Source organism: Bos grunniens, chromosome 11 (assembly GCF_055505025.1).
Source record: "Bos grunniens cultivar Pamir isolate PY7600 chromosome 11, Bosgru_T2T1.0, whole genome shotgun sequence".
Classification (NCBI taxonomy): Eukaryota; Metazoa; Chordata; class Mammalia; order Artiodactyla; family Bovidae; genus Bos; species Bos grunniens.
Window position 1 is genome coordinate 82,014,619 of NC_141175.1, and position 20,015 is coordinate 82,034,633.

The following is a 20,015-nucleotide window of genomic DNA, read 5'->3' on the forward strand; positions in this document are numbered from 1 at the left end:
ACAACAAAACCCCTATCTGGTGATCAACAAGTATTTGTGGGGAGATAAAAGCTTGAATTGATGGGTAAATGGATGGTGAGGGGAGTTGGGTGGATGGCAGGGTTGAGGGGTTTTCCACAAATGCCTGACAGGATTCTCTAGAGCTGGTGGGAGGGAGAATCCAACTCCTCACCATTTGCTCAGCATTTCCTGGGCTGGCTTGACCTCTCTTGGAAAAGACTGGGAAAGAGGCTTGACCAATGGCCTTAGTCTCAAAGGCATCTCCCTCATAATACTTTATAATCAAACGGTAGGTTTCTAATCCATGGTCTGAATTGGTTTTCATGGTTGGCAACACAGAAAAAAATCCGTGTCAGCATTTTCACTTTAATCAGTACAGTTGAAAATGACCCCAAACCTGCCTAGAAATGAAAGATCACATGTCTTAGTTGGGACATTGACTAAGCTACCACTTTGAATGATCCGGCACACTGGGTGAAGCCTAGGTCTTCAGCTCCCAGCCCCAAGGTGGGCCTCTTCATGGAGGTGGGGAAGAAGATGGCAGGGGAGCAAGTCAGATGGCTTCTGATCCCCAGGTGGCTGCCTTGGCAGGAGACCTTGACATGGTCAGGGCAGTAGCGAGAGGAGGCCTGTGCGGCAGCAGCCCTGCAGCCTCTTGTCCGCTGTCCTCCGCTGCAATCCAAGTGAGTTATCCATTCTTGCGCATGGAAAGCATAGGATTAACCAGTTCTAAATGCCCATTTGTTGGGCTTCCGACTTGCTTCCAAATGACTGAGTGTTAACCCAGTCTGCCTTGCGTAGGCAGCCCCAGACATGTATGTACCAGCAACCCTTCCCCACTTGAAGCACTCCCTTAGCTAGTGCGGGGAGAGTCTTGGAGGTGATTTATTCCCCGACGCTGACCTCTCCCCTTCCTTGGCTCCTGCGGCTCTTGGGATCCAGACCACTCCATTGATTCCTCACCGTTGCCTGAGTGTTTGCCTGACCTTCCCATCCAGACCACCAGCTTCCTGAGGACAGGACAGGAGGTGGTAGTCTCTTGCTTTGTTTTCTACAGTACTTAGCATATCACTGGCTCAAAGCAGACCATTAGCTCCCATTTCCTGATTGTGTGGTGAACGGCCAGGCAGAGTCCCAGCTCCTCCAGGAATCCTTCTTGAGCCTTCTTTCCGACCAACCATTCACCTCTGCAGAGCCCTCCAGCACCTGAGAACTAGGCCCTACAAGCATGTATGAGGCTCTAGATGTTTGTCCAGTCCCCTCAGTAGACTGGCCCTTTCCAGACAGACTCTGTGGTCAGGCTTCCTCCAAGGAACCGGAACCAACTTGAGCACATAGCAGATTTTTTTTTTTTTAACATCCTAGTCTTACTGAGATATAGCATACATATACCATACAAGTCACCCATTTAAAGAGTACAAGGCAGTGTTTTTTAACATACTCATGGAGTAATGCAATCATCAGCACAATTTTCACACATTTTCACCACTCCAAAGAGAAATACCACAACCTACCCTTAATAGGTTCTTCCATATTAGTTGACTCTGGCTACTGTAACAAATGACCACAAACTTGGTGGTTTAAAACAACACTGATTTATTGTCTCACAGCTCTGGAGACCAGAAGCCAGAAAATAAGGTGTCAGCTGGGCCACACTCCTCCTGCAGGTGCTAGGGAAGAATCCAGTCCTTGCCCCTTCCGGTTTCTGGAGGCTGTCCGCATTTCCTCGTTAGGATCACTTTCGCCCCTGCCTCTGTCTTCACATCACCTTCTCCTTTCTCTGTGTGTGTTACATGTATGTTAGTCACTTAGTTGTATCTAACTCTTTGCAACCCCATGGACTAAAGCCCACCAGGCTTCTCTGTCCATGAAATTCCCCAGCAAGAATACTGGAGAGGGTTGCCATTCCTTCTTCAGGGGATCTTCCTGACCCAGGGATTGAACCCAGGTCTCCTGCATTGCAGGCAGATTCTTTACCGTCTGAGCCACCAGGGAAGCCCTTCTTTCTATGTGTGTCTAGTGTCAAATCCCCCTCCCCCTTATTAGGACAATGGTGATGATATCTAGGGGCCACCCGGATCATACAGGATTATCTCCTCATCTAAGTATCATCAACCAGATCACATCTATAGAGACCGTTGTTACAAGTAAATTAACATTCACAAGGTCCAGGGACTTTACATAGGTATCTTTTGGGAGGCCATTTTTCAGCCTTCCACACTCTTCATGCCTACCCCCCCCCCCATAAAATACATCATATAGCAAAAAATGTGTAAAATTTAAGTGTACATGTGTACAAACTTTAGTATATTCATAAGGTTGTACAACCATCAACACTATCTGATTCCAGAACATTTGCATCAGCTTAAAAAGAAACACTCTATCTATCAGCAGCCATTCCTCATTCTCCCTATTCTCCAACCCCTGGCAACCGCTAATCTACTTTTCTGTCTGTATGATTTGCCTGTTATGGACATTTTATATGAGTGGAATTATACAGTATGTGATCTGTGCCTGGCTTCTTCACTTAGCATGTTTTCTAGGTTCATCTGCATTGTAGCATGTATCGGTACTGCGTTCCTTTTTATAGCTGAATCGTATTCCATTGTTTGGATGTACCACATTTATTTATCCCTTCATTGGTTCATGAACATTATGGTTTCCACTTATTTGCTTTTATGAATAATGGTCTTATGAACATTCATGTACATGTTTCTGTGTGAACATATGTTTTTAGGTATATGTATATGTCTAAGAGCTGGAGAGAGTTTCAGACAGTTTTCCAAAGTGGCTGGCACCATTTTACATTCCTACTAGCAATCTATGGAAGTTTTAATTTTTTCACATCTTTTACCAAAACTTAGCATATGTCTTCTTGATTCAAGTGACACTAGTGAGTATGAAGGGGTTTCTCATTGTGGTTTTGCTTTGTATTTCCCTGATGATTAATGATGCTAAGCATCTCTGCATGTGCTTATTGATCATTTGTATATCTTTTCTAAAGAAATGTCTGTTCCGACCCTTGGCACATGTTTTAACTGGATTATTTGTCTTTTATGATTGGGTTTTAAGAGCTTCGCTGATAGCTCATTTGGTAAAGAATCCACCAGCAATGCAGGAGGCCCTGGTTCGGTTCCTGGGTCAGGAAGATCTGCTGGAGAACGAATAGCCTACCCACTCCAGTATTCTTGGACTTCCCTTGTGGCTCAGCTGGTAAAGAATTTGCCTGCAATGCGGGAGACCTAGGTCCGATCCCTGGGTTGGGAAGATTCCCTGGAGAAGGTAAAAGCTACCCACTCTAGTATTCTGGCCTGGAGAATTCCATGGACTGTACAGTCCATGGGGTCACAAAGAGTCGGACACAACTGAGAGACTTTCACTTTCACTTTTCACTTTCACTTTATGTATTTAAAATACATACCCCTTGTATATTCTCCAGTTCTGTGAATTTTCTTTTCACTTTCTTAATAATGTCCTTTAAAGTATAAAAGTTTTCAATTTTGATGAAGTCTAATTTTTCTTTTATTGCTGGTGCTTTTGATGTCATGTTTAAAAAACCATTTCTTACTCCTATATTTCTCTGAGTTTTATAGTTTTACTTGTTAACTTTAGTTTTGATATATTTTGAGTTAATTTCATGTATGTTTTGAGGTATTTTGAGTTAATTTCATGTATGTTTTGAGGTAGGGGCATGGTTTCATTCTTTTGCATGTGAATATTCAGTTGTCTTTGCTCCCTTGGTTTAAAAGACTGTTCCTCCCCCAACCAGTTATTTTGACACCCTTGTCAAAAATCAATTGACTGTAATTGTGAGAACTTATTTCTGGACACTCAATTCTATTCCATTTGACCTATATTATGTCTATCCTTATGCCAGTTTCAAAATCAGGAAGTGTGAGTCCTCCAGTTCTGTTGTATTTTTCCAGATTGTTTTGGCTGTTCCGGACACACAACAGATTCCTCCAACATGCCTGTTGCTTGGCCACTTGCTTTCTTGCTTCCTTGAGAGAAGCCTGTGAGAGCCTGGCTGGTCTGCAGGGTTATGTTGAAAATCCCTTTCCCTACCCTTCAGCCTCCTCTTCAGAAGGCATTCAGCCAGTAGAGACTGGGCTGCTCTGGCTGAGCTGTTTTAGTCCAGGGTAAAGTAATAAAAGAAGGAACTTGGCAAGGTGCATCTGGCCCCTCAAGCAGGAGGTCTAAATCTATCTAATCCTCCCCTCACCCCCATCCCAGCTCCCCTTCCTCGTCTCTCCTCACTTGGTGGGGTCAGTGTTTGGATGGTTATAATTCTAGTAGATTCACTTCCAGACAACACACCAGCTCTCCTCTAGAGCTTCAGTCATTCCCAGGACTCCCCTGGCACTTTCTAAGTGTGATGCCCAACTACATGGTGCAGGACAGGGGACATCAGTCCTCAGGCGGGGCAGGTGCAACAGTCTGGCCTTCCTGGTGGCATCTCTGATAACTTCCGAGTGGTCTTCATGGACCCATTGGGAGTGTTGCACAAGCTGCAGGCACTGGTTTTGCTGGTGGATGAAACTATGTTCTTCCCCATAGAGCTTTCAGTCCTTGCCTTAAGGAGACAAAAAGAAGAGCCAGGGCAGGGAGGGATAAGTGGTGAATCAGAGGGAAGATTTTTCTGGAAGGTTTCAAGAGAAGCTGACCTGATGCTGATGCCACAATATAGAGGACTTACAGCTTTGACCCTTTCTTCAAAATATGACCCTCAGCTGGGAGCTCTTTTTAATGCATGAAAAGAGAAAGTCTCTCAGTCGTGTCCAACTCTTTGCAATCCTATGGACTATGTAGTCCATGGAATTCTCTAGGCTAGAATACTGGAGTAGGTAGCCTTTCCCTTCTCCAGGGGATCTTCCCAACCCAGGGACTGAACCTAGGTCTCCCACATTTCAGGCAGATTCTTTACCAACTGAGCTATCAGGGAAGCCCCGCTTTTAATGCATAAAAATAATAAAACTGAGTCTGACTTCCTCATCTCCATGGGGTACTGGGAGTGTTTCTCCAAGGCTTCCCTGCAGGGCGGGCGTGGCCTGTGACTGAAAGATGCTTATTAGCTCAGTGCCACCACTGCTAACTGTGAGATTCTGGACCCGTTACCCAACCTCTGTGAGCACACCTTCCTCATTTATTAAATAAGGATACCTCCCTTCTGGTGGTGGGACAAGCAAGGATTCAAATAAAAGGAAAGTCTCTGTTATTATCAACTTATTGCTTGCTTTCTTTGTGGCTGTCCCTGTGTTAGTATTCAATCCAAATCGAGTGGGGTAAAGGAAGTTTCATAATCTCCAGAGTCATAAACTGGAATGTTCTGAGCATCTGCTGTGTGTTTCATTGTATGCTAGTCCGCATGTATATTTTCAGTCTTTGGGGCTTGAAAGATGCCAATTAATGGTGTTCTCTTCCCCTTACAGACTCTAAAGTAGTTGAGAACTACACAGGGGAGTCAGCAGAGATAAAAAATAGAGATTGTGTCATAGGCAAAGCCTAGACCAACACATGGCTCAGACCTGCAGCCAAAAATGCACCTTCACACGTCGCCTCAACTTTTTCTGTTCCCAGTTTGAAGCCTGATGCCAAGCTGCAGAGCCTAAGGGGCAGGTGACCTGGGGGATTGATTTTGGGCTCTGAAGATGGTGACATTGGTCCTTGGGCTGCTTCTGTGAGCCCAGGCCCCACTTCATGGGCTCTGTGTAGTGCTGGCCCTGATGGAGGGTCATCAGCTCTGTTGCTCTCACCATGAAGAACTACGTCTCAGGAATGCTGGTACTAGTTCTCCAAATCTGCACTCTGCATACACCATGAAACTTGCTGTCAATTCCAGTTTCTTTATAGCCACTTAAAGCTTTCTGACTGTATGCAAGTGAGATAACCTAACTGTGCCTGGATTCCTCATCTGTGAATTAAGAAAGGTAACACCCAAGCCAGAGGATGTTGAAGGACTGGAGAGAAAGGACCTGGTTAGGGGATTGGCACTTAACAGGTCCCCAGAGGCTGGCTCAACACGCTAGGGAACTCAGCTTTCTATTCCAGACTCTGAGGCTTCTCCCTGTGTGTTGAGCAAGTCTCTTTGGGGGCCAAATGGTCAAGGACAAGGTCTGTGGGCTGCAGTGAAGATGTGGATTTGAGAAAGATGAGGTCTCAGTACAAGTGGGTCATTGAAAAACAGCATTGATGTATGGATGGGTCTGTAGAAATGTACTATCTGTGTGGCAAGATTTCAGTCCCACATTTCAGGCCTGCTCTAGGTTGGTGGTGGTAGGCGCAGGGTTGTTAACGGAAATGTCAATGCCCTGAGCCTCCCTTCAAACCCATATTTAGGACTGTCTAAAAATCCTAAAAGATGATGCTGTGAAAGTGCTGCACTCAATATGCCAGCACATTTGGAAAACTCAGCAGTGGCCACACGACTGGAAAAGGTCAGTTTTCATTCCAACCCCAAAGGAAGGCAATGCCAAAGAACTACCACACAATAGCACTCATCTCACACACTAGCAAAGTAATGTTCAAAATTCTCCAAGCCAGGCTTCAACAGTACATGAACCGTGAACTTCCAGATGTTCAAGCTGGATTTAGAAAAGGCAGAGGAACCAGAGATCAAATTGCCAACATCTGTTGGATCATCGAAAAAGTGAGAGTTCCAGAAAAAGATCTACTTCTGCTTTATTGACTATGCCAAAGCCTTTGACTGTGTGGATCACAATAAACTGTGGAAAATTCTGAAAGAGATGGGAATACCTGACCTGCCCCCTGAGAAATCTGTATGCAGGTCAAGAAGCAACAGTTAGAACTGGACATGGAACAACAGACTGGTTCCAAATCGGGAAAGGAGTACGTCAAGGCTGTATATTGTCACTCTGCTTATTTAACTTATATGCAGAGTACATCATGAGAAATGCTGGGCTGGATGAAGCACAAGCTGGAATCAAGACTGCCAGGAGAAATATCAATAACCTCAGATACACAGACGATACCACCCTTATGGCAGAAAGCGAAGAAGAACTAGAGAGCCTCTTGATGAAAGTGAAAGAAGAGAGTGAAAAAGTTGGCTTAAAGCTCAACATTCAGAAAACTAAGATCATGGCATCTGGTCCCACCACTTCCTGGCAAAGAGATGGGGAAACAATGGAAACTGTGACAGACTTTATTTTGGGGGGCTCCAAAATCACTGCAGATAGTAACTGCAGCCATGAAGTTAAAAGACGCTCCTTGGAAGAAAAGTTGTGGCCAAATTAGCATATTAAAAAGCAGAGACATTACTTTGCCAAACAAAGGTCCATCTAGTCAAAGCTATGGTTTTTCCAGTAGTCATGTATGGATGTGAGAGTTGGACTATGAAGAAACCTGAGCACCGAAGAATTGATGCTTTTGAACAGTGGTGTTGGAGAAGACTCTTGAGAGTCCCTTGGACTGCAAGGAGATCCAACCAGTCCATCTGGAAATCAGTCCTGAATATTCATTGGAAGGACTGATGCTGAAGCTGAAACTCCAACACTTTGGCCACCTGATGCGAAGAGCTGACTCATTTGAAAAGACCCTGATGCTGGGAAAGATTGAAAGCAAGAGGAGAAGGGGACCACAGAGGATGAGACGGTTGGATGATATCACCGGCTCAACAGACATGAGCTTGAGTAGGCTCCGGAAGTTGGTGATGGACAGGGAAGCCTGGCATGCTGCGGTCCATGGGGTCTCAAAGGGTTGGACACAACTGAGCAACTGACTGAACTGAACTGAAGGCAAAATGGTGAAGTAAGCAATGGTTTCCCCAAGTCATCCACTTCCTTTTTCTGTGCCCCATTCTACTCTTTCAGCACCCTTCCCGCAGTCAGCTAAGATGAGTATCTGAAAAATGAATTCAGTCTAACACAGAGGGCAGTGGACTATGAGCTAATTCCACCCCCACCTGCCACTGGGGAGCTTCCCAGCTGGCTCCGTAGTAAAGAATCTGCCTGCCAAGCAGGAGACACAGGTTCAAGCCCTGGGTTAGAAAGATCCCCTGGAAAAGGAAATGGCATCCCACTCCAATATTCTTGCCTGAGACATCCCATGGACAGAGGTGCCTGATGGGCTACAGTCTATGGGGTTGCAAAGAGTCTGAAATGACTTAGCAATTAAACAACCACAACTTGTCATTGTACAGCCTGTGAACTGCGAATGGCTTTTACATTTTTTTAATGGTTGGAAAAAATAAAAAGAAGAATTATTATTTGTTGATACCTAAAAATCACATGAAAGTCCAATTTTATTGGAATAGAAATAACGGTTTATCGGAACCTAGTAGCCACAACCATTTGTTTACATATTGTCTATGGCTGCTTTCCGCAGAGTTAATTGTGACAGAGACCATAAGACTTGCAAAGTTGGAATGTCCCTGATGGTCCAGTGGCTAAGACTGCCAGTGCAGGAGGCCCAGGTTCGATCCCTGGCCAGGGAACTAGATCCCACATACCACCACTAAGACCCGGTGCAGCCAAACAAATAAATATTAAAAAGACTCCCAAAGTCTAAAATATTTACCTTCTGGCTCTTTAAGAAAAAATTTGCTGATGCCCTGCTCAGAGATGTTAGAGATTTAATGTGTCATGTGCTCAATGGGACTTGTTTTAGAGGAAGGGGCAAAGTGATGGAGGTCAGGCATTGTCAGCAGGCCTGCAGAGGAAATGCTGGGTGGGATGCTTTCCTGATATCCTTCCAGCTGGGTTGAGGGGAGAGATTCCTGTAGATGGGGCAGCTTCTATCCACACTGGGATAGGGGGCACGGAAATGGTGGGGTTCAGGCCTATGATTCATTCTAGTGTATAGACAGCAAATAACCCTTAGTGAGCCTCTCCCACCAGCTTCCCTGCCAGGTGGTGGCAGTGATCTTACCTGGGACTTTCGCTGCCTCAGAATCCTGCACAGACTCCCAGTTGGCTCTCAGCAGCACATTCATGGCTCACCTCTCTCATCTTTGCAGAATTTGCCTTCTGTCAGGTGGATGCCTCCAGCGCACTGGATCTGGCTCTGGCTGTGCTGTGTGACCTGCTCCAGCAGTGGGATCAGCTGACCCCTGGACTCCCAGTCCTGCTGGGATGGCTGTTGGGAGAGGGTGAGGACCTCGTGGCCTGTGAGGAGAGCGCACATCAGGTAATCCCTAGGGTGTCAGGCGGCGGAGGTGTGTCAGAGCGTCCTACCTACGCCCACTGGAGGCAGCACTTAACAGGCTTTTGTCAGCTTGATATGGCTTGAAAGTGTGCTTCCGGATGCTCAGATACACAGTAGTAACCGATTAACAAAATCTCCACATGACCCCAGCCTGCTGGGTGCTGCTCGGGCAGCTCTCCTGCTGATTCAGGGGTTCCAATGGTAAGCCTTCCCATCAGAGTTGGGGAGGGGACTTCGAAAGAGGTCCCTTGGAAGTTGATAGTTTAATTATGGAGAATGCTTATTCATCAACATTAGAGTAACCAAGGGCTCCCCACAATTAGGTGTGAAGCTGAAACACTCCCAGAGAATCAGGGTCCTTCCAGGGTCTCGGCCACTAGAAGAAAACTATTAAACCCCTCCAGGTTTAATAAACTGCTATTTTTTTTTTTTTATCTTGCCACCCTCTCCCTCTCCCACAGAGTCCATAAGCCTGTTCTATACATCAGTGTCTCTTTTGTTGTCTCGTATACAGGGTTATCGTTACCATCTTTCTAAATTCCATATATATGCGTTAGTATACTGTATTGGTGTTTGTCCTTCTGGCTTACTTCACTCTGTATAATAGGCTCCAGTTTCATCCACCTCATTAGAACTGATTCAAATGTATTATTTTTAATGGCTGAGTAATACTCCATTGTGTATATGTACCACAGCTTTCTTATCCATTCATCTGCTGACGGACATCTAGGTTGCTTCCATGTCCTGGCTATTATAAACAGTGCTGCGATGAACATTGGGGTACATGTGTCTCTTTCCCTTCTGGTTTCCTCAGTGTATATGCCCAGCAGTGGGATTGCTGGATCATAAGGCAGTTCTATTTCCAGTTTTTTAAGGAATCTCCACACTGTTCTCCATAGTGGTTGTATTAGTTTGCATTCCCACCAACAGTGTAAGAGGGTTCCCTTTTCTCCACACCCTCTCCAGCATTTATTATTTGTAGACTTTTGGATCGCAGCCATTCTAAACTGCTATTTTATTAAAATTAAAATTATGTTTATTAAAAAATAAAACTATTAAACTGCTCCAGGGGGAGCAGTCAATAGATGGGGAAACTGAGGACCCAGATAAGCAGCAAAAGCATCTTGAGAACTGAAATTCCTCTTCACTAGTGTCTGACTCAGCTGGCCTTCTTGGCATCCCCAGCAGGCCAAGAGTTCAAAAAGCAGTCTGTTTATGGAAAATTTGGAGACAAGATAGAGTGTCTACAATAAAAATGACCTTGAAAGTCCCCAGCATTATAGAAATTGGGTTTCATCCTCAGAGAGCAGTGTCTCATGTTGGTAATACTTCGCTCTCTGCTCTGCTGCTCACATCTCCCTTCCCCTCTCCTGATTTCTAGATGCACCTTCAGGTCTAGGGTCCCCTTCTGCGTTGAGGTCCCCTTTTCAGCACCAGTCCCCCAAGGTATCTTGGCTGAGAACCACAAACACATCCTTATCAAAGGTCATGTTAAGTCTGGGGAGGAGGAATTCCTCTCCGGTGGAGAAGTACAATGAGTGAAAATAGAAGGCGACCTTCAAGGCTGCAAGTGGTGTGTGTACAGGGGTGTTGACAGGCACAAGTGGGCCCGCTGTCGGATGGGGGAGGGGACACGCTGCTTCTGCATCAGCCAGGACTCTGCTCTGGACTGGGGCTGGGTCAACACCCCCGTAAGTCTGGGTTTTGGCTTTTTCATCTGATTCAGGTGGAGGAAGACTACCCGTTTGAAAAAACGGAAATCAACTTTTGGGCCGAGACCCTGATCTTCGTGAAATACCTCTACAAGCACCTCTTCCGCCTCCTTTCTCAGTCCAGCTGGCGTCCCCTCAGCCCCGAGATGCTCCGTCACCTTCAGAGGACTGCGTCAGAGCAATGCCACCTCCTCTCCCAGCTCTTCAGAGTGCTGCCTCCCACTGCTGAATTTTTGAAGTCCGCAGAGTTCACGAGACTGCGCATTCGGGAGGAAAGGACTTTGGCTTGCCTGAGGCTGCTGGCTCTTCTGGAAGGAAAGGAAGGGGAGGACACCCTAGTTCTTAGGGCTTTGGATTCTCCTGCAGCAGCGAATCAGTTAACGCTTCCAAGAACAAAAACAGCTTGTTGAAGAAGGATTTGTGGGATTGGGGTGGGGTGGGTTATTCCTCCACTCAGTCAACAGGGAAGTGTTCAACAGAAACTCCAGCATCTTCTCCCCTTCACACCGCGCCTCGTCCCCCAACCTCCCTTTGGTGAATCTAGTCTTCTGTCCCACAGAGGATTTTTTCTTAGGTTCATTCATTCAAGGCTGCCTCGTTTATTGCAGCTACTGTAGGAAGTGAGGCTACCACAGTGAATATTGACTCTGTTCCCAGGTGCAGGCCACCTGCAGGCCTGAATTAACCTTTCTCATCCCCCAGGACCTCCAATGTCCAACCAGAGCCAGTCTGCATTTTTCTCTGAATTGACTACACAGAATTGGGTTTTAACATATGATTTCCCCCCCACCCATTTTTGGCTGGTTGTAAGAGTTGGATTAGTTAGCAAACAGCCCACTTGGTCCAAATTTCAAATTTTATTCCATTTTAGTGAAGTAAGAAATATGTTCCAAATGTTGGATCCTGGGAGAATTAAGCATTAACTTCTTACAAATAAGTTTTTTACTGTCTGCATGTTTAAGCCTTCAGTGACCTACACATGTCATCCTCATTATTAAAAGAGCCATTACAAGCTCCTACCCCTTGACCCCCAATAAAAAGTATTTGTGCCATTGTTAAGAAATCATATTCTACCACCCACTGAAACCATAGCCTCTTGGCTGTTAGAAGGAACCTGGGAAAGGGGAGTCAGAATAAATGACTTATTTGATGTCTACACTGTTTACTATCATTTTCTTGGTTGCAGTAACAAAAAGATTCTTACTTAGTATCACAGAAAACATTTATCCATTTTAGTGATTTAATCTACAAACCTCAGGATTTTCTGCTTTTCTAAATCCAGCCCTCCCCACTTCCTCAGACACCCAGCAGGTGTCGCTATTGCATACGTTTTGCTGCTGATTTTGTTTTTCGCTGCCGCTGCCGCTGCTAAGTCGCTTCAGTCGTGTCCGACTCTGTGCGACCCCATAGACAGCAGCCCACCAGGCTCCCCCGTCCCTGGGATTCTCCAGGCAAGAACACTGGAGTGGGTTGCCATTTCCTTCTCCAATGCGTGAAAGTGAAGACGCTCAGGCGTGTCCGACTAGTAGCGACCCCATGGACTGCAGCCTTCCAGGCTCTTCCATCCATGGGATTTTCCAGGCAAGAGTACTGGAGTGGGGTGCCATTGCCTTCTCCTGGCTTACCGTTTTTAATTTGTAATTTCAGAGTGTCACTCAAAGACAGTTATCTTGAAACTCATAGCTTGGATAGGTCATAACCTCATCCACGTCCACTTCATCCTAGTTATCTGAAGAAACCATTTCAGTAATTGAATGTACACTTGGTTCAGCTTTTAGAGTCTAAATATTTTAAAATACTTCACAGGTGAGCAACCAGTTATAATTATTTTATTGATGTTTGAGGGTTTGATCAGGCAGTTTAGAGGGAAGAGGGTTTGATATCATTTCCTACTGCAGAAAGATTTATATTTCAAATATAATTTGTTTGTCTTTGAAAGAAAACCACCTAACACTAAATAAATAGAGCCTACTAGTAAAGAGCTGTAGGAAGAGGCATGGAAAGAAGTTAATTTAGTGTCCAAAGTTTTGTCCTAAAAAGAATAGGAAATTCCCTGGTGGTTTTGCACTATTCAGCTCAAAATGTGTTTGTTGTGATCCTGAATTAATTACCTGGTTAGGCATCTGTGTATCCCACACTTGATGGAAAGTTGCCAGCTTAACATTTCTTTTTGTTCTGAGAAGACACGGCTGGTGAGAAGTCAGGTAATTGTTGGTACAACATAATGATAACCATGGTAGAATAATTATGAAACTGGCTCTAATAAACAGCTCACTGGAAAAGGCCAGCATACCCTTTTTCTCCATTTAAAATGAAATAAAAGCAGTTCTATAATAATAAAAATATTTTTACCAGCAGGTACTCTGTACCAAAGCATGTACCATAGCATGTTTGCATACAAGCTCCAAAGTCTTCTACCCAACTCGCAAAGTGGGTGTTCTCATAGGTGTTGACTGGGACTTACCCCAGATTTTGATCTTGGCTGGTTGTCACCAGCTTGGGAGTAGAGGAGAGACACATGTTTCCACTGGTTTTTGTATGTGAAATCTCGTCACTGACCCTCAATAGCAGGGGTGGTAGCCTGGGAAATGGCTGTTTCGCACTTTGCTGATGCATTCCCAGGGCAATTCAGAATACCCCACTGTCAGAGCCATCCTCAAACTCTTTGCGTTTGGGTTCATTTCAATAAGGAACAAAAACAGGGTCAGGGTTCTTGGGTATTCTAGGCTACAAGTGTCCGCCACGAATGCCCAGCCTTGTCTAACGATCAGTGTAGGCTGGGTGGTGAGACTAGTCACTTCTTCTGAGGTCACTGCCCTTGGCTCCAAGCTGGAGGGTCCGAGATCTGGTGCCCTCTCAGCTCTACATTCACCATTCTGTGGACCTTCACCCATCTAGCCTTGATCCGGAGGTCTGACTTGCTCCATTTTTTTGCTTTGTCAATTTAATAAGATGGAATACACTTGTTTATCTTTTAAACACCATAACAGATAACTCATTTGCATTGGCACCTTGACAAAAGGTGATATATTAGTAAAGCAGGAATTATGTTAGTTTTACAAGGAAACCCAGGTGCCCAAGTGATTATGTGATTTGTCTAAAACCATGTGGTTTATAAGGGAAGGAGTCTGAACTCCAGCCCTATGTTTCTGATCCTGAAGTCCTTGCAGCCCTGCCCTGGCTCAAGCACCCTGGATGGGTGGGGAGTCCAGCAGTTGGCTCTGCATGCAAGCTGAACTTGAAGGAGTTGGTTTCCTGAGAGACAGGCCTAGTTCATTCCTTCCCAGGGTATTGAGAGAGGGAGTGAGTGCAGCGGAATGTAAATAAGCACAAGGATACACAGCCAGAAATAAGATCAACTGGGCAAGGGGACGTGGGTCGCGGGAGCTTCTTTCCCTGGCAGGTACTGGACCTTCCAACTTAGGCCCAGTAACAGCCTAGGCTGCCAGGTGTGCGAAATCATGGGCCGGATTCCAGCCTTTCAGAGGCAGCGTCTGCGGAGAAGTGTCCTGGACCGGACCCCAGATCTGACAGCGGCTTAAGCCTCACTGGGTGCTGGGGCGGGGTGGTGTCTGCCTCGCACCCAGAGGGCACCGGCTGGCAAAATCTTATATCAATGCAGGCTTCTGGGGTGTGGGACTGGCAAGAGATGGTAAGGAGAGCCCACTAGGGGAATCATCGGTGCCCAGCCTTGCCTGGCTGAAAGTCGGCCTCAGCGGGAGCTCGCAACCCAGGACGAGCTAAGGAAGGGCGCGGCGCCCTGAACGGCTAGGGAGGGTCTAGGAAGGCGCGCCAGGCCAAGGCTGCCGCGGACGGGAGCCTCGGCTGGCAGCTGTACCTCGACCCCCAGGAAGACTGGGGAAAGCCGGACAGACCAGCAGACGGACAAGGCGGCGGGAAGTGGCCTCCATGCCTGCGCGGCTCTCCCGGCCTTTCCTCCCGTCCTCCCAGCCGGCTCTCCCGCCCGGGACGCCCCGCGCCACTCTGCGACTTTGGCCCTGGCTCAAGGTCTTGTGATGTGATTAGCAAAGCCAGCGCCTTGTCCTCAGACACTCAGCCCTGCCCGGCAGGCCTCGGCATTCAAGCCCTGTTTACTGCAGTCTGGGCGGGAAGAGGGGCGGAGAAACGGGCCCAGGCTCCTCCGGGAGAGACTGCCCAGGCGGCCGCCCGCGTGGCCGCTCCCGCCCCCACCCCCACCGCATCTCCACGTGCAGTCGGGACGCAGCCACCACCCATTAAACTAGGGCCCAAAGTCCCCGCCCCCCCGGCCAGAGGACCCTTTGCAAAGCAGCCGGGCCACGCGGACGGTTGCAATATTCTTGCACTTTGCAATTCCCGCGCCCAGTATAAAAGAGTGGGAGATAAAAGCTCCGAAATTTCGCCTAGCAGGATCGGGCGGGGAAAGACACGTTCAGGGCTGCAGAAACCCAACCACGTTAGACGTGCTGGGGATTTCCGACAGAACAGCCCCAGAGGAAGGGAGCCGTATCTTCCCGCCACCAACCAGCAGCACCCATCTGGGCCGAGATCTCCACGCCGCCCCGGGCGCCCAAGGCGGCCAGCCCCGCCCCGAGGCCTCTCCGTCCCCTCCCCCAGAGGAAAAAAATTGGCGGCGGCCAATGGGAGGCCAGGAAGGCTCCTGACGTCCGCCAGCGGGCGGGCGGCGTTGCCTGGAGACCCCGGCGGGGTCAGCGTTCTGTCCCCTCCCCTGGCACGCCCGCCCCGGAGCGGCCGCGCTCCGGGGGCTCTATATAGGGCGCGCGCTCGCGGGCCGCTGAGTTCCACCAGTCCGCGAGCTGCCGTCGGCTCCGCGCGGGGGGGGGGCGGGCCGGGCACCCCGGGGCGCGGAGGTGCGCTCTAGCTTAATTCTTCTTTCCCCCCAACTCCGCACTCCCGGGCACCCTCAAACCAGTCCACGCTGCTGCCCCCGCTCCCTCTTTTCTCGCCCCCCAGCAAACTTTCGGTCCCTTCCTCGCCCCTCGCCCGTTACTCGTCGTGGCTCGGGCCCGGCCGCGCCGCCCCGAGGGCTCCTCCGGATCTCCCAGTTTCCAGCTCCGACCATTAGAGGATCCAGAAACATGTCGACCACACTTCTGTCCGCCTTCTACGATATCGACTTCTTGTGCAAGGTACGCGGGTGAGCAGGGAGCCCTTCGAGTTCTCAGGCTTGGCCTTCTGTCCTCGGCTTTGGGGGTTCTCTTCCCGCTCTGACTTTTTTAGATTGGGTAAAAATCCCAGAGTTTGCACTGTTGCTCGAGCCTTGTGGGCGGGGAGAAGGAGCAGCTGGGAGGAAAGGCAGAAGGGAGTCGCTGTAGCTGTTAGTTTCTCCGCAGCTGACCACAGCCACGCTGCCCGGGGCTTCCCGGACGGGATTTGCGCCGCCCAGGCCTGCGGCCCACGGCTGAGGATCACATGTCGCGCCGCAGGGCGGCCTAGGGTGGGAGAGTCCGGCTCCTCCCAGTGCGAACTTGATTCTTGTGCGCGTTTAAGGGTGGAAGTTGGGCCGAATCGAGATCCGAAAAAGAAAAAGAATCGGAGGGCTGGTAGTGGCTACTTCACAACTCGCCCCAACTCTTCCCTCCTCCCTTTTCATCTCTTCCCCGCTCCCCTCCTCTTGGCAGACGGAGAAATCCCTGGCCAACCTCAATCTGAACAACATGCTGGACAAGAAGGCGGTGGGGACACCCGTGGCCACCGCCCCCAGCTCGGGCTTCACGCCGGGCTTCCTCCGACGGCACTCGGCCAGCAACCTGCACGCGCTCGCCCACCCCGCGCCTAGCCCCGGCAGCTGCTCGCCCAAGTTCCCGGGCGCAGCTAACGGTAGCGCGGCGGCCGGCGGCTCGGCCTCCTACGGCACCCTCAAGGAGCCGTCGGGGGGCGGCGGCACCGCCCTGCTGAACAAGGAGAACAAATTCCGGGACCGCTCGTTCAGCGAGAACGGGGAGCGCAGCCAGCACCTCCTGCACCTGCAGCAACAGCAGAAGGGGGGCGGCGGCTCCCAGATCAATTCGACGCGCTACAAAACTGAGCTGTGCCGGCCCTTCGAGGAGAGTGGCACCTGCAAGTACGGCGAGAAGTGCCAGTTCGCGCACGGCTTCCACGAGCTGCGCAGCCTGACGCGGCACCCCAAGTACAAGACCGAGCTGTGCCGCACCTTCCACACCATCGGCTTCTGCCCCTACGGGCCGCGCTGCCACTTCATCCACAACGCTGATGAGCGGCGACCCGCGCCGTCCGGGGGCGCCTCCGGGGACTTGCGCACCTTCAGCGCCCGCGATGCGCTGCACCTAGGCTTCCCGCGGGAACCGCGGCCCAAGCTGCACCATAGCCTCAGCTTCTCGGGCTTCCCGTCGGGCCACCACCAGCCCCCTGGGGGCCTAGAGTCGCCCCTGCTTCTCGACAGCCCCACGTCGCGCACGCCGCCGCCACCCTCCTGCTCCTCGGCCTCGTCTTGCTCGTCGTCCGCTTCGTCCTGCTCCTCGGCCTCGGCAGCCTCCACGCCCTCCGGCGCCCCGACGTGCTGCGCGGCCGCGGCGGCGGCCGCGCTGCTGTACGGCACCGGGGGCGCCGAGGACTTGCTCGCACCCGGCGCACCCTGCGCCACCTGCTCGTCGGCCTCGTGCGCCAACAATGCCTTCGCCTTCGGCCCGGAGCTGAGCAGCCTCATCACGCCGCTGGCCATCCAGACCCACAACTTCGCCGCCGTGGCTGCTGCCGCCTACTATCGCAGCCAACAGCAGCAGCAGGGCCTGGTGCCCCCCGCGCAGCCCCCGGCGCCGCCCAGCGCGCCCCTCCCTGCCAGCGCCGCCGCGCCGCCCTCGCCGCCCTTCAGCTTCCAGTTGCCACGCCGCCTGTCCGAGTCGCCGGTGTTCGACGCGCCCCCTAGCCCCCCAGACTCGCTGTCGGACCGCGACAGCTACTTGAGCGGCTCCCTGAGCTCGGGCAGCCTCAGCGGCTCTGAGTCCCCCGGCCTTGACCCAGGTCGCCGCCTACCCATCTTCAGCCGCCTCTCCATCTCCGACGACTGAGGCAAGAGGGCGCCAGTGAGGAGGAGGAAGGGAAGGCCGTTCTGGGGGTGTTGGAGGGCGCCCCTGCTTAGGGGCAGGGGGCCACGGGAGTGTGGGGGGTGACATCGGCCACAAGCAGACTGCAGGCTGTGCCGAGCACTTGGACTCGAACTTGAGTGCCGGGAGGGGCCCCCACCCCTCCCCTTTCGGTTCCCTCTTCGTTTTTTGTTTTTTTTTATTATTATTATTATTTTTATTATTATTACGAAGTTTCATTCTTGTTGAGCGGGAAAAAAGCCAACGAACTTTTTGTATTGATGAACAAAAGACTCACAACAGAGCAGTTGTGATGCGAATAGAACAAAAACCAAACAACAAACTTTTTTAGGTCTCCAGTGAGTTTGGGATTTTAGGAAAAATCAACCCAGCACCAGCAGCTATCAACCACCATTCCATATCTTCACTTGAAAAGCATTAGTTACAGTCCAGATGTCAGGACTCTTATCTTGAGAGAGGTTCCTTCCTAATTGTTTGTCCCAGACCAGTGTAAACAAACCAGCCAACCACCGCCTTGCTAATAAACCTATAAGCTTTTAGAATCCAATATTCTGCCAAGAATATGCCTTGATAGTAGACCTCAGCTCCATAGGTGTTTGTTTTTTAACAAAGTTATATATGTCTGGAAAAAAAAAAACCTTGCATTCCAAAGTTTCATACTGGTTACTGGTTTCATTGCCACCACTTAGTGGATGTTTAATTTAGAACCATTTTGTCTGCTCTTTCTGGAAGCCTTGGGCAGAGCTTAGTTCATAATTGATGGGGAATAACTGCTGAATTTTTAGCTGTTTTGAGTTGATTCGCACCACTGCACCACAACTCAATATGAAAAAAAACTATTTAACTTATTTATTATCTTGTGAAAAGTATACATTGAAAATTTTGTTCATACTGTATTTATCAAGTATGATGAAAAGCAATAGATATATATTCTTTTATTATGTTAAGTTATGATTGCCATTATTAATCGGCAAAATGTGGAGTGTATGTTCTTTTCACAGTAATATATGCCTTTTGTAACTTCACATGGTTATTTTATTGTAAATGAGTAAAAAAATCTTAATTTAAGAGATTGTATGTAATATTTATTTCATTAATTTCTTTCCTTGTTTACGTAAATTTTGAAAGATTGCATGATTTCTTTACAGAAATCTATCTTGATGCTGTGGAAGTAGTTTGAGGAATATCTTATGAGTTTTTCTTAGAATGTATAATGGTTGTAGCCCATCCAACTTTAAAAGAAAAAATGACCACATTGCAATCAGGCTTACATGTGGTATGCTTTTCTCATTCCAACTTTATAAATTAGCAAAAGATGTTTTTGTTTGCTTATTCCACCAGTTCTACTGTGACATACTCTGCATATAAAGACATGTAGCAATAATGGGGGGGAGGGTAATCTCACAGTGCCTTTGGAAGGGCCAGAACTTGCCTTAAATTTTCCTCAACCAAATAAGTATTTTGTCTATTAGTGCTTGAGAGAATCTGAATGTAGGATGGGTTCAACTGCACAAAAGGAGAAGATTTTTACCACTTTTTTTTTATATAGATATAAAGTGAAGAGGCCACCTCTTAGTGCTAAAATGGTATGTAGTACATGAATATGCCTTGTTTAATTACAGAAAATTCCAAAACTTGTACTATTTTTTTCCCCCGTGTGGAAAGGCAGGAATGCTTTTCTGGACAGCGGCTGAATGAGCAGTAGCTTTAGTTCGTTTGTACGTAGGTACAGTCGGAGCACTATGTATGTGTGTATTGTGGACTACTTTGACAGAAGTAGGTATTTTGAATGTAACAAGGTTAAGTCAACTTGAGTTGTAATATATTTGGGGAATCAGTTCACTACAAATTGTGACTGTAAACATTGTACTGTAAATGTTTTGTAGTTTTCCCCCAATAAAACTTTTGGGAAAAAAAAAGGTATTAATGTGTAAGATAGCTTCCTTTTTTAAAATGGGGATATCTATAGAGCTTTCTAGCTTCCCACCACTGTCAGGCATTGCCCAGGTCTTAGAGAGTTGGGCGGTAGGGTTTAGAGGGCTGGCAGAGCCTGAGTTTTGAAGAGCTTGTCTCCCTATAT

General features: G+C 48.5%; 2 protein-coding genes and 1 long non-coding RNA gene across 20 annotated transcripts in view; 2 read left to right on the forward strand and 1 right to left on the reverse strand.

The window, feature by feature from the left end:
• Window positions 1-12,027, forward strand: part of THADA (THADA armadillo repeat containing) — a 335,209-nt gene extending 323,182 nt beyond the window's left edge. For all 18 annotated transcript variants that reach the window (XR_015137049.1, XR_015137050.1, XR_015137051.1 and 15 more), the window contains 2 exons: window positions 8,972-9,141; window positions 10,886-12,027. Coding sequence is in view for 14 of the 18 variants with exons in the window: in XM_086327224.1 (XP_086183350.1) it covers window positions 8,972-9,141; window positions 10,886-11,281 (566 nt within the window). In the remaining 4 variants the exon portion in view is untranslated. The remainder of the gene's footprint in view (window positions 1-8,971; window positions 9,142-10,885) is intronic.
• On the reverse strand, window positions 3,053-11,094 carry LOC147363423 (uncharacterized). Its single transcript, XR_015137055.1, has 3 exons — window positions 10,958-11,094; window positions 8,884-9,119; window positions 3,053-4,573 (listed from the first exon to the last, which is right to left on the reverse strand). It is a non-coding gene; the product is annotated as an uncharacterized LOC147363423 (long non-coding RNA).
• Window positions 12,028-15,573: 3,546 nt separating the features above from the next.
• Window positions 15,574-19,858, forward strand: ZFP36L2 (ZFP36 like 2 zinc finger CCCH-type). Its single transcript, XM_086327247.1, has 2 exons — window positions 15,574-16,000; window positions 16,493-19,858. Exons 1-2 carry the CDS (start codon window positions 15,950-15,952, stop codon window positions 17,897-17,899), a joined length of 1,458 nt encoding a protein of 485 aa, XP_086183373.1. The 5' UTR covers window positions 15,574-15,949; the 3' UTR covers window positions 17,900-19,858.
• The last annotated feature ends 157 nt before the right edge of the window (window positions 19,859-20,015 follow it).